Genomic DNA, 12,886 nt, shown 5'->3' with positions numbered 1-12,886 from the left:
ACATTTTCCACGTTACAGCCACAGACATAAGTGCATTTTATTGGGATTTTATGTGATACCAACACAAAGTAGCAAGCATTTGTGAAGTGTAAAGTAACTGATACATGGTTTTCTAATTATTTTAGAAATATAAATCTGAAAATGTGATGTACATTTGTATTCATCCCCTCATAGTCTGATGCCCCTAAATAAAATCCTGAGTGACCAATTGTCTCCAGAAGTCACATAATTAGTAAATTGAGTCTACCTGTGTGTAATGTTTCGTCAGTATAACTACAGTTGCTTTGTGAAGGCCTCAGAGGTTTGGGTAAGACCATTAGGGATCAAACAGCATCATGAAAAGCAAAGAGCCCACCAGACAGGTTAGGGATAAAGTTGTGGAGAAGAAGAAAGAAGTATTAGGGTATAAAAAATAGCTCAAGCTCTGAACCTCTAATGGAGCATTGTTCAATCCATCATCCAAAAATGGAAGGAGTATGGCACAACTGCAAACCTACCAAGACTTGGTCGTCCACCTAAACTGACATCTCAAATTAGGAGAGGGCTAATCAGAGAAGCCAAGAGGCCTATGGTCACTCTGGAAGAGCTGCAGAGGTCCACAGATCAGTTGGGAGAATCTGCCCACAGTACAACTATAAGTCATATACTCCACAAATCTGACCTTTATGGAAGAATGGCAAGAAGAAAGCCATTTTTCAAAGCAAACCACAAGTTGTCCCATTTGCAAAAATCCATGTAGTGGACACAGCGAGCATGTGGAGAAAGGTTCTCTGGTCAGATGAATCCAAAGGAGAACTTTTTGGGCTAAATTCAAAACGTTATGTGTGGTGGAAAACTAGCACTGTACATCACCCTGAAAACACCATCCCCAACATCAGACATGATGGTGGCAGCATCCTGCTGTAGGGAGGCTTTTCTTCAGCAGGGTCAGGGAAGCTGGACAGAAATGATGGGGAGATGGATGGAGCTGAATACAGAGCAATCCTGAAGGAAAACTGCAAAAGACTTGAGACTGGAGCATAGATTCACCTTCCAACAGAACAACAACCCATATCAGAGCTACAATGGAGTGTTCAGATCAGAGTATATTCACGCATATGTGTGAATGGCCCGGTCACAGTCCAGACCAAAATCCTATTGAGAATCTGTGACAAGACTTACAAATTGCTGATCACAGATGTCGCCATCCAATCTCATTGAGCGAGTGTGCAAAGAAGAAGGGGCAAAAATGTCACCTCTACATGTGCAAAGCTGAGAAAGGCAAACATCAAAAGACTGCAGCAGTAATTGCAGCAAAATGTGGTCCTACAAAGTACTGACTCAGGGGGCTTGAATACACGTCGCAATTTTCACATTTATATTTTTAGTAAAATTTGTAGAAAACTCCCAACTATCATTTCCTTTACACTTCACACATTTTTGCTACTTAGTGTTGGTAGAACATAAAATCCCAATAAAATACATTTAAGTTTGTGGGTCCAAAACGTGGAAAATTCATGGAGTATGAATACTTTTTCAAGGCACTGTAGATTATGAAATTCATCAGCACAGAAGCTGCAGAAGGGTTTTTTTCTACATTAATCAGAGTCCATTCCTTAGAAAACAGATTTCATTGCTCTTGCTTTATTGTATAATCAAGGACTTTTCAATATTCGGCATAAAACCGATGCACGGCAGCTTTGATTTACTTTCCAAACATGTAGACTTACTTCTATTACATTACTTCTGACTTGATTCTTATTTTAATATCTAAAAAGTTTTGTGAGTCACAAAAACAGTTCACACATCAGAAAAATTAGGAATGCAGGGTACAGAATCTGAGAAACAAACCGCCCGCAGCAAGAGCACGTCATCAGGAACATAATCAGATCACATCAGCCGCTTCTGCTGTCTAAAAGCTAAAAAAAAAAAGCAAAAACAGAAACATAAAAAAAAAATCTAAAATATATATAATATCTGGTTCCTTGAAAAATGGCCAAAGACATGAATGCCCACACAGAAAATTGCCTACATGGAAAATTGCCCACATTGACAAAATAACAGTTTATTAAAACAGTTTATTAGCCCCTTCAGAACATCGGCTATACATGTATAGCACATGTCGGAAACAGAGGTATAGAGCAGGCTCCCGCAGCGAGCCCGCCCCATACTTGGCGGGAGATGGCTGTGTGCTACAGCCAGGAAATGCCACTAACAATCGCAGGTGGAGCACTGCTCCGCCAGTGATTGTTAACATGTTAAATGCCGCTGTCAATACTGGCGGCATTTAATATGTGTCAACGTGCATCATTTTCTCTGCCCATCAGATCAACCGTGACGTTGAAGAATAAATGGAACAGGCTGCTACGAGAGGACGAGAGGTGGTGAGTTCTCCTTCAATGGAAGTCTTCAAACAGAGGCTGGACAGATATCTGTCTGGGATGATTTAGTGAATCCTGCTTTGAGCAGGGGGTGGGACATGATCACCATGGTGGTCCCTCACAACTCTAACATCGCCTCGGTGTGTAACATCCAAGTCAGCACGAGAACGGCCACGACAAACTTCAGTGGATCTTTCTGGGACGTCTGGAGCTTACAGCCCAAATTAGGCATGAAGAGACTGCCTTATTCTCTTCCCGCAAATGAAAGTCAGAGTGAAAACTATGTATGGAAGTTGGGATTGGATTCATGAGAGCTGCAGAGACAGGTGGAGTATCTCAGGGGCCAGACATGCTATCGAGGAGAGGAATAGCTCAGGCTAAAAGTACCGTACGACAACTTATTGTGCTGTAACAACAATTACATTTGGACAGATCAGTAAAGTTAAAAAGTTTGAAAAGGATAAAGTGTCTTCTGCTGACTGTGCGGTTGTTCCTGGATTCAGGATCGTGGAGACATAGAAGGTCTCTGGCCAAAATATGAGTGTTATACAATTCACACAGCGCACAAGGGAAACGGGACACTACTTAATTGTGGGGTGCCAGGGTGTGGCAACAAAGCAGCCTCTCGCCCATGACTACCGCCCTGTGCACCTTACACCAGAGCGGTCCTGTAATAGGACCCACCGGGGTAACAAGTCCGTTCATGACATTTCTTCCTCCTGAATCTTCCCCATCACTTGTGACTGATATTACTGAGAAGTGGAAGGAACCGCAGCAACTCAGCCACGAAGGGGAGACCCCGTAACGTTATAGAGCAGGGCTTTGCACCCATTTTTGCATTTAAAAGTGCTAGTTTTATCCATCAATCCATCTATCATACATTTACCTACATATGAATGTTCAGACCTACTAAAGAAGAACTCCCCACAGCTTCTTCTTCCAGTTTATATTGGTTTCTCTCCTCACTGTAGCTTTGTGCGAGGCTCTACGTATTAGTAGTAATAATGTCCTTTATGGAAATTAGGGGCATGAGTGAGCATGTGTAATAGGTAAGTTGACCTGAACCAGAAAGGGGGCATGCCATGAAGAGTAGTTGCCTTTGCCCCACAAATGTTGTTGCACCACATAATTTTCAACCTACGTACATTTCTCAATGGTGGAAGGGTACGAGGGAGCATGCGAGATAGGTCATCTTTGCCGTCTGCATGAGGTTTTACTGTCTGTATATATATATTTAAGACTCACCTGCTCCACATGTGGCACTGCAGTCTGACCAGCTCCCGTACTTCCAGACATAAGCACTATCCACCTCATTGTCCGAGCTGACGTCTTTCTGTATGATGTATTCATATATAACCCCGGGGTTATTTTCCTGAAACAGAAGCTAAGCACACACTGTATCAAGGTCTGATCCACAGGCTTATATTCAGTGTTTAAAAGGTTCCGCAATCTGGGTGATTTCTCAAGCCTTTGCATGAAACATTTCCATTTGGTTGTATCTATATTTCTGAGACACCAAATCTGCTGCTGAGACATAAAGATATACAATAAGAATCTGGTTACCTGCAGCCACCACTAGGGGGAGCTCAGGAGCTTACTGCATACTGTGCAATCATTAAGCTCAATGTATAGTCAGTATGCAGTAGTGGCTGCAGGCAGCAAAGATTTCATTGTTTACCCCTTTACCTATGCAGAAGATCTGAGGCTCCAAATCAGATTTATTATTATAAACAAAGATTAAGAAAATATTCAGCACAGAATTTTGTACCTAAAAATTACATGATAATAAAAACTGAAAAGTTTACACTTTAAAGGGTTCTTATATTTCTGTGAAAAAGTGTTTGCCTCCTTACTGATTTCCTATTCTTTTGCATGTTTGTCACACCTAAATGTTTCAGATCACTAAACAAATTTAAATATTAGACAAAGATAACACAAGTAATCACAAAATGTAGTTTTTAAATGAAGGTCTTTATTATAAGGGAAAAAGAAATCCAAACCTACAGGGTCCTATGTAAAAAAAAGTGATTGCCCCCCATAAACCATAAATTCACTGTGGTTTATCACATCTTTAGGAAGCTGAGTTCAAATTCCCTAGCCACACGCAGGCCTGATTACTGCCACACCTGTTCTCAATCAAGAAATCACTTAAATAGTACCTGCCTGACAAAGTGAAGTAGACCAAAAGATCCTCAACAAATAGACATCATGCCGCGATAAAAAGAAATTCTGGAACAAATCAGAAACAAAGTCATTGAGATCTCTCAGTCTGGAAAAGGTTATAAAGCCATTTCTAAAGATTTGGGACTCCAGTGAATTACAATGAGAGCCATTATCTACAAATGGCGAAAACATTACCCCAAAATTACCCCAAAAGCACAGCAATGACTCATCCAAAAGATCACAAAAGACCCCAAAACAACATCCAAAGAACTGCAGGCCTCACTTGCCTCACTTAAAGGGAACCTGTCACCCCGGTTTTTCAGTACGAGATAAAAATACTGTTAAATAGGGCCTGAGCTGTGCGTTACTATAGTGTATTTTGTGTACCCTGATTCCCCACCTATGCTGCCGAAATAACTTACCAAAGTCGCCGTTTTCGCCTGTCAACCAGGCTGGTCAGGTCAGATGGGCGTGGCGACATCGCTGTATCTTCCCCCAGATCTTGCATATATTTCCGTTGGTGGCGTAGTGGTTTGCGCATGCCCATCTTCTGAATCCACTGGGCAGGAGAAGAAAAAACACGCGATCGGCGCTATTTCCCTGGTGATCTGTGGGGGCGGCCATCTTCCTGAGGCCGCGCGTGCGCATATGGACTCCTCTGCTGCCCGGGGCTTCAGGAAAATGGCCGCGGTATGCCGCGCGTGCGCAGATGGAGATCGCGGTGGCCATTTTCCTGAAGCCGAGTTCGCATCTCAACTTCAGGAAAATGGCCGCCGCGATCTCCATCTGCGCACACGCGGCATCCCGCGGCCATTTTCCTGAAGCCCCAGGCAGCAGAGGACTCCATATGCGCACGCGCGGCCTCAGGAAGATGGCCACCCCCACAGATCACCAGGGAAATAGCGCCGATCGCGCGTTTTTTCTTCTACTGCCCAGTGGATTCAGAAGATGGGCATGCGCAAACCACTACGCCACCAACAGAAATATATGCAAGATCTGGGGGAAGAACCAGCGATGTCGCCACGCCCATCTGACCTGACCAGCCTGATTGACAGGCGAAAACGGCGACTTTGGTAAGTTATTTCGGCAGCTTAGGGGTGGAATCATGGTACACAAAATACACTATACTAACGCACAGCTCAGGCCCTATTTAACAGTATTTTTATCTCGTACTGAAAAACCGGGGTGACAGGTTTCCTTTAAGGTCAGTGTTCCTGACTCCACCATAAGAGAGAGACTGGGTAAACATGGCCTGCATGGTAGAGTTCCAAGATGAAATCCATAGCTGAGAAATAAGAACACCATGGCTCACCTCAGTATTTGCAGAAAACATCTTGATGACCCCCAAAACTTTAGGGAGAATATTCCATGGATTGAGAAGACAAAAGTTGAACTTTTTGGAAGGTGTATGTTACGTTTAATCTGGCGTAGAAGTAACACAGCATTTCAGAAAAGGCACATCATACCAACTGTAAAATATGGTGGTAGTGTGATGGTCTGATGTTTTGCTGCTTCAGGACCTGAAAGACCTTTTGTGGTAAATGAAGCCATGAATTCTGCTTTCTACCAAAAAATCCTATAGGAGAATGTCTGGCCATCTGTTTGTGGCCTCAAGCTGAAGAAAACTTGGGTTATACAGCAGGATAATGATCCAAAACACACCAGCAAGTCCACCACTGAATGGCTTAAGAAAACAAAATTAAGACTTTGGAGTGGCCTAGTCGAAGTCCTGACCTTAATCCGATTGAGATGCTGTGGCATGACCTTAAGAAGGCGGTTCATGCTCGGAAACCCTTCAAGGTCGCTGAATTACAACAATTCGGCAAAGATGAGTGTCCAAAATTGCTCCAGAGCGTTGTAAAAGACTCATTGTCAGTCATCACAAATGCTTGATTGGAGTTGTTGCTGATAAGGGTGGCCCAACCAGTTATTAGGTTTAGGGGGCACTGTAGGTTTGGATTTCTTTCTCCCTAATAATAAAGACCTTCATTTAGAAACTACATTTTGTGATTACTTGTGTTATCTGTGTCTAATACTTACACCTGTTTGTTGATCTGAAACATTTAAGTGTGACAAATATGCAAAAGAATAGGAAATCAGGAAGGAGCAAACACTTTTTCACACAACTGTATATAAATATATAACATGTCTGTTTTTTCCTAGAAACAGTGCCAAGATCCTCAAGTGACTGGGGCTGAGCTGCAATACTAGTTGTTGTCTGTAGGCAAGGATTGCGCTGTTTCTGAAAAAGAAATGATATAGCAGTTTTTCTATTGAATCCCTTAACTTGATATGTTAACATGGTGCATAAATAACATTTACGTATTTAGGTAAAAAAGGCCAGCTTTGCTACCACTTTAATTTTCCATCGAAAACCTAACTACTACCCAACTGCTTATGTGTTTCTATATTCTCCATAGAAACACATAGGCAGTTGGGTCGTACTGAGGAGCTCAGTGACTATAAACATGACACTATTATAGGATGCCATCTTTTCCACAGTCAGGTAGTAAAATCTCTGATTTGCTACATCTGCCTTCATCAGCCGCTCAGCCGTGTAGTGGTAGATCACACAAACACTGCAGTGCACAATGCATAAAAATGTCCTTTCCTCTGTTGTATACCAACTTACGGAGTTCCCCAGTGACCCTGGAAGTGACAGCAACTGAAGAACTGAGAACCAAGAACTTCACAAGATTCACAACGTTTCCCTGGTGGAGCAGATGCACAAACCTAAGATCAGCATGCACAATGCCAGACAGCAGCTGGAAAGGTGTAAAGCACGTCGTCACTGGAGCAGTAAAAATGTATTTTCTGGAGTGATGGATCAGATTTTACTAGTATTTGGCAGTCTGATAACAGATAAATCTGGGGTGTTAGATTCCTGAAATACTTAATGTAACATTTTACAGGAAGGGTAATACCATGTGGTAGTTTAGGGTTTGGACCCTTTTCTCTAAGATTGGACCCATGCACACATAGCGAGCTCCATAAAGCCATCTTGGGTGGCTGACACACCACCCAGACCCCAACCCCATCCAACATATTTAGGAAGATGTGGAGCGCCCCCAGACACAGGGCCACAGGTTACTCAGTACCGGTCCTTTCTGCTCGGTTACGCGGTTGTCACGGTGGCTGGACCCGGTTGTGACCCTGCTAAGGGGTGTCCAATAAAGGTTTTGGTACAGTCTGTCAGGGGTTCGTAACGCCACCTGTGGTGTTCGGTCAGGGTGACCGACGCTGCTGTGGGGTCTGCTGGGGGAGATGGAATGGCAGCTGGATGGTATAACTTCCCACAGGTGAAGTGTGTCCCCAGGGCTTCCCAGATATGTAGATGGTGATGGTGTCAGGTGCAGTCAATAATGAGGACACAAGGTTGCAGTCTCTTTACCTCTTTACTGAAGGCTTCAGTACACTCAGTCCAGAGCACGTTCAATCAGGCTCTCAGAGACCGGCCGGTCCGATGGGCACATCCAGAGTTTCCTTCGCAGATGGAAATCGTTGCCTACCAATAGCGCCTGTATGTTGTAGGCCTATCCTGCTGAGCATTCGGAATAGTCCTCACAACTGCTGCTCTCATTCGTTCGTTCTCTACAGCTTTCTCTCTCTCTTTGGTTCCAGATGTTACTAGTTTCTAACGTCCCCCACATATGTTATGGCTAGGACGCCACCCGTTTGACGGGAAGGCTTGGAGGTCTTCCGGGACCCTAGAGACGCCCCTCTCCCAATGTTGCCCCCTATGTCTTCGTAGGTGTAGAAGGTAGACAGCCAACCTATGATTAACTGTCCAGCGGAATTTGAAGTAAGGCCTGAAGTCAGTTACTCCTACGGTGATCCGGCCACCGACTACGCGCCTCAGTAAGATGTTGCCTTCCTCTCTCGGCACGACTCTTACTGGCTCTCCTTTGTGATGATCTCGTTTAGACGTTTCCACAATATCCTTCCCTTCGTGTCTCCTTCTTAGGATACCGCCGCAGGGTGTGCAGGCGCGGTTCCGTTACGTTCTGTTCTGTTCGCTAGGCACCTGCCAGGTTCCCATGCCTGACAGGGACCCCCCTGTGCCTTCTCCCTGCAACACCCCCTTCCACGGGATGTTGCCTGAATCCAACCCAGTCAGCTTCTGACTAACTTCCTCCCCAGCCCCTAGTTTTACCAGTGTGAGGAGTGGCCCAATAAATAAAGCCTTTTTCTCCCCCTAGTGGCCGGAGTGTGAAGTGTAATGTGTTCTAGTGATACCTGGTCAGGAGAACTCCTTAGTGCCATCAGACGTACCGCTGCTCCCCTTAGTGGCAGAGCGCTATACTGCAACGACCAGGTCTCTAGGGCGCTGCAGATGCCAATCACAAGCCAAACTTTATTCCCCAACATTGGTGCCTAACATCACAAGTTCCCTAGGACACCCCAATATCTTGTGGATCCCATCTCCATGAGATTGTGATGAGGCAAAAATATTGGCCAAACCACCAATAAGAACTGGTAGGACACAACCTGTTCTTTTTGATGGTTTGGCCAATATTTTTGACTACTTAGTGTAGATACGCCTATGGAAGAAGGGGCACATTGCTTGTAGGTCACCCAGGGTTCCAGTCTATACAACCAGCCCCGAGCACCACGTACAAACATTTGGCTTCCTAACGGATTCTAGGGGTAATGTTTCCTCTGCTTATCGAGTAACTGCGCTGGCTTCGGAGAGTTTCTGATGATCACCAATTCCATACATGCTGCTACTAAAACCTTGAACACGTTTATAAAACCCAACGCACATGTGAAAATCCCCTTCAGCTGGCGCCACTTCAGCAGCTCAAACATTTAATTTCTGTCTGCAGGAATATCAATGAGCTTGCGTATTCCTGATCCCGTCATGTAATGTTATATTAACCTGAGGAATAATAAAGGAACATCTGAACCTACAAATGTTTACAAAGCAATATCCGGTTGTGTCACACAGAAGTCCTCTTCGAGGTTGCATTCATCACGCGCTTTCCTGTAATTACCTGGATCCAGATGGACTCGTTGGTGGGGCCCGAGGCGGTGAGGTTCTCCAGATCTTCACTCCTCTCGTAATGAAACGTCGTCCCGGCCACCTTGTAATCTCCAATCCATTGTATAATGAATCCGCCATTTAGATAATATTTCTCAGGGTCTTCGCTTCTCATGGCGAGAAAATTTCCAGCGGCTGCGACTTCCTGTATTTTTATGGCTCTGGCGCCTTTTGGAATTATGCCAATATCAATATATCCTGACAGAAGAAAACAGGAAAGGTTCAGAATGTTCTAGGGATGGGGACATTTCTTATCAGATCACAAACTGATTACTTTTCCTAAGGATCCTATATAGAATACTATTACAGTTGTAGGAAATTTTTAGATAGTGTGTATTTTCCAAAGGAAAAAATCCAAGGCAAAGGCTCAGATTTTAGGCACAAATTTGTAGTTTGCACAGATGCTCCATCTTGTCCAGAATATCATTTAGAGATACACTTCATGGACCAATAAGCAATGATATGCCAACGTTTATTGAATTTTTGTTGTGGGCATGACTCTACAGCAGACCTGGGCAAAGTGGGGCTCTTTGGCTGTTCCTATCTGTTCTATCCATGTGCTTTATTCCTATCCTCCTATGTTCTCTTGCAATCCACTTTCACTGACCAATCCCCCCTCCATCACGACTCATATAGGCTACGTTCAGATTAGCGTTTCCCGACGCTGCGTCGGGAAACGCAGCGGCGACGCACGCGTCATGCGCCCCTATGTTTTACATGGGGGACGCATGCGTTTTTCTTGTTGCGTTTTCCGACACGTGCGTCGTTTTTTACGCTAGCGTCGGACGCAAGAAAACGCAACAAGTTGCATTTTTCTTGCGTCCGATTTTGTCAAAAAAACGACGCACGCGTCGCAAAACGCAGCGTTTTTGCGTGCGTTTGCACGCTTTTTTTCGTGCGTTGTGCGTTGCGTCGCCGACGCAGCGGCGCGCAACGCTAATCTGAACGTAGCCTTACATCAACTCCTTTCTCCTTCCCTCTCCCATGTACAGCACCCATGCACTTCTCACCTTCCTGAAAAATCTCAGTCCATCTTGCCCGAACACTCTGCACAAAAAACTTCATACAATTCCAAAAACTACTTGCTTTTTATCTTCCTACTCCTACTGATTTCAGGGGACATCTTCCCCAACCCTGGTCCACCATCCCACAACCTCAACCCCTACCCTACCTCACATAGAATAATCTTACTAATATTACTTGCACTCCTTCATCTCCTTCTTTTAATTGTGCCCTTTGGAATCCACGGTCTGTATGCAACAAGCTTCCTTTCCTACATAATTACTTTCTGAAAAACTCTCTGAATCTGCTGGCTCTCACGGAAATCTGGATTCAGGATTCTGACACTGTCTCTCCTGCTGCCCTTTCCCATGGTGGCTTACAATTCTTACATTCCCTGAGACCCACAAACAGACATGGTGGTGGAGTCGGCATACTTCTCTCCCAACAAGGCACCTTCCAGGTCATCCCCCCAGCTCCATCACTCTCATTCTCTTCTTTTGAGGTCCACACCATCAGGCTCTTTCTTCCCCTCTCCCTCAGAGTAGCGGTCATATAGCGGCCCCCAGGCTCACTCACCCACTTCCTGGACCATTTCTCTGCCTGGCTGCCACACTTCATGTCCTCAGAACTACCAACCCTTATCCTGGGAGACTTCAACAACCCCACTAACACATCTGCATCCCAGCTTCTATCTCTAACCACTTCTCTAGGCCTCTCACAGCTCTAAACCTCTGAGACACACAAGGACGGTAACACCCTTGACCTGGTCTTCGCCCGGCTCTGCTCAATCTCCGACCTACATAACTCACCGCTTCCCCTCTCTGACCACAACATTCTCTCCTTCACACTCACAAATCCTCGCCCACCCCAGCACACTCCTACCTACCATACATTCAGAAATCTACATGCCATTAACCCTCATACACTTTCAGACTCCCTACACTCATCATTGTCTCCAATCTCTTCTATTTCCTGTCCTGATCTGGCTGTGTAATGGGGTCTAACAAGCTGGGGTACCTCTTTCAGTACCACCCCGTGTTTCAGGAGGTCCACCCTGCTTTTGCTGGATTCTGAATGAAGGACGCTGGCTGGAATTCCTTGGTTACATGAGAGCATATAAAAGCTGACTGCTACCCCACATATTTCCAGTCTAAAAGAACACACTTTATTTACAGCACACAGAATATATAACACAGATACACAGGGCAGGTCAATAGAAAAAGCAGGCCAGACATACATTACAATAGCCGCAGGGGGCCGGAGCCTGCCGCTATTTACTGTGGGAATTACAAAGGTGGGGGGAGGTCAGAAAGAGAATATCTTGTCCAGGGGCGCAGCCTGTGGACTGATGCATTTCACATGGAACCTATTATACATAATATATATAGCATAACATATTCTTGGTGCTGGGGGTTCTGTAAAACGGCTCCCCTTTTCAGCGACGCGATCGGCATACACAGTCTGATCCTTAACGGATCGGTTTGGGGATGACCGAAGTTTATGGGGTTGGTACGAGTTCCGTTTGTCGACTTAGTCCATCGGCGTTACCGTTTTGTTTGCCAGGTCTGTAGTGGATGGTGAAGTCCAGAGGTTGTAGGGCTAAACTCCACCGCAGTAATCTGGCGTTGTCTCCGGAGACCCGATTAAGCCAGACTAGGGGATTATGGTCAGTTAGGAGGGAAAACTATCATTCATACAAATATGGTTGTAACTTTTTGAGTGCCCATACTATTGCCAGGCACTCCTTCTCGATGGCCGCATGGCTCACTTCACGGGGCAGTAGTTTCCGACTCAGGTAAGCTACCGGGTGTTCTTGGCCGTCCAGCCCGACTTGGCTCAGTACTGCCCCCAATCCAAACATAGAAGCGTCTGTGTGGACCAGGAAACGTTTAGTTGGATCGGGTGCGGCCAATACAGGGGTATTGGTGAGGGCGTCCTTTAGCTGGCGGAAGGCTTCCTCACACTCTGGGGTCCAGGTTACCTGGCGGGGTTGGTTCTTACAGGTCAGATCAGTGAGGGGTTTGGCCACGCTGCTGTAATTGGAAACGAATTTCCTGTAATACCCCGCTGTCCCTAGAAACGCCATGACCTGGGTTTTAGTGCGTGGGGTGGGCCATTTGGCTATGGCCTCAATCTTGGCTGGTTCTGGTCTCTGTTTCCCACTTCCCACCCAATGCCCTAAATACTGAACCTCTGCTTTGCCCACGTGACACTTTTTTGGGTTCAGGGTGATTCCGGCCTTGTGGATCCTGTCTAATACTGTCTCTAGGTGATTTAGATGCTCTTCCCATGTCGCGCTGTAGATGGCGATGTCATCCAG

The 12,886-nt window shown here is 45.3% G+C and overlaps 1 protein-coding gene and 1 long non-coding RNA gene across 2 annotated transcripts in view; one reads left to right on the top strand and one right to left on the bottom strand.

Annotated features, from left to right (window-relative positions):
* The window catches only part of ADAMTS12 (ADAM metallopeptidase with thrombospondin type 1 motif 12), a 601,127-nt gene that overhangs the window by 97,924 nt on the left and 490,317 nt on the right, over window positions 1-12,886 (bottom strand). The window contains exons 15-16 of the mRNA XM_069745983.1: window positions 9,518-9,762; window positions 3,606-3,744 (exon numbers count right to left, since the gene is read on the bottom strand). Of these exons, the coding sequence (XP_069602084.1) occupies window positions 3,606-3,744; window positions 9,518-9,762 (384 nt within the window). The remainder of the gene's footprint in view (window positions 1-3,605; window positions 3,745-9,517; window positions 9,763-12,886) is intronic.
* LOC138660464 (uncharacterized) overlaps window positions 1-12,886 on the top strand; it is a 148,229-nt gene that overhangs the window by 77,487 nt on the left and 57,856 nt on the right. The gene's annotated exons all lie outside the window — the stretch shown is intronic.

This window comes from Ranitomeya imitator, chromosome 1 (assembly GCF_032444005.1).
Source record: "Ranitomeya imitator isolate aRanImi1 chromosome 1, aRanImi1.pri, whole genome shotgun sequence".
Lineage (NCBI taxonomy): Eukaryota > Metazoa > Chordata > Amphibia > Anura > Dendrobatidae > Ranitomeya > Ranitomeya imitator.
Note: the sequence above shows the minus strand (reverse complement) of the source record. Positions and strands in the feature narration are given on the sequence as shown.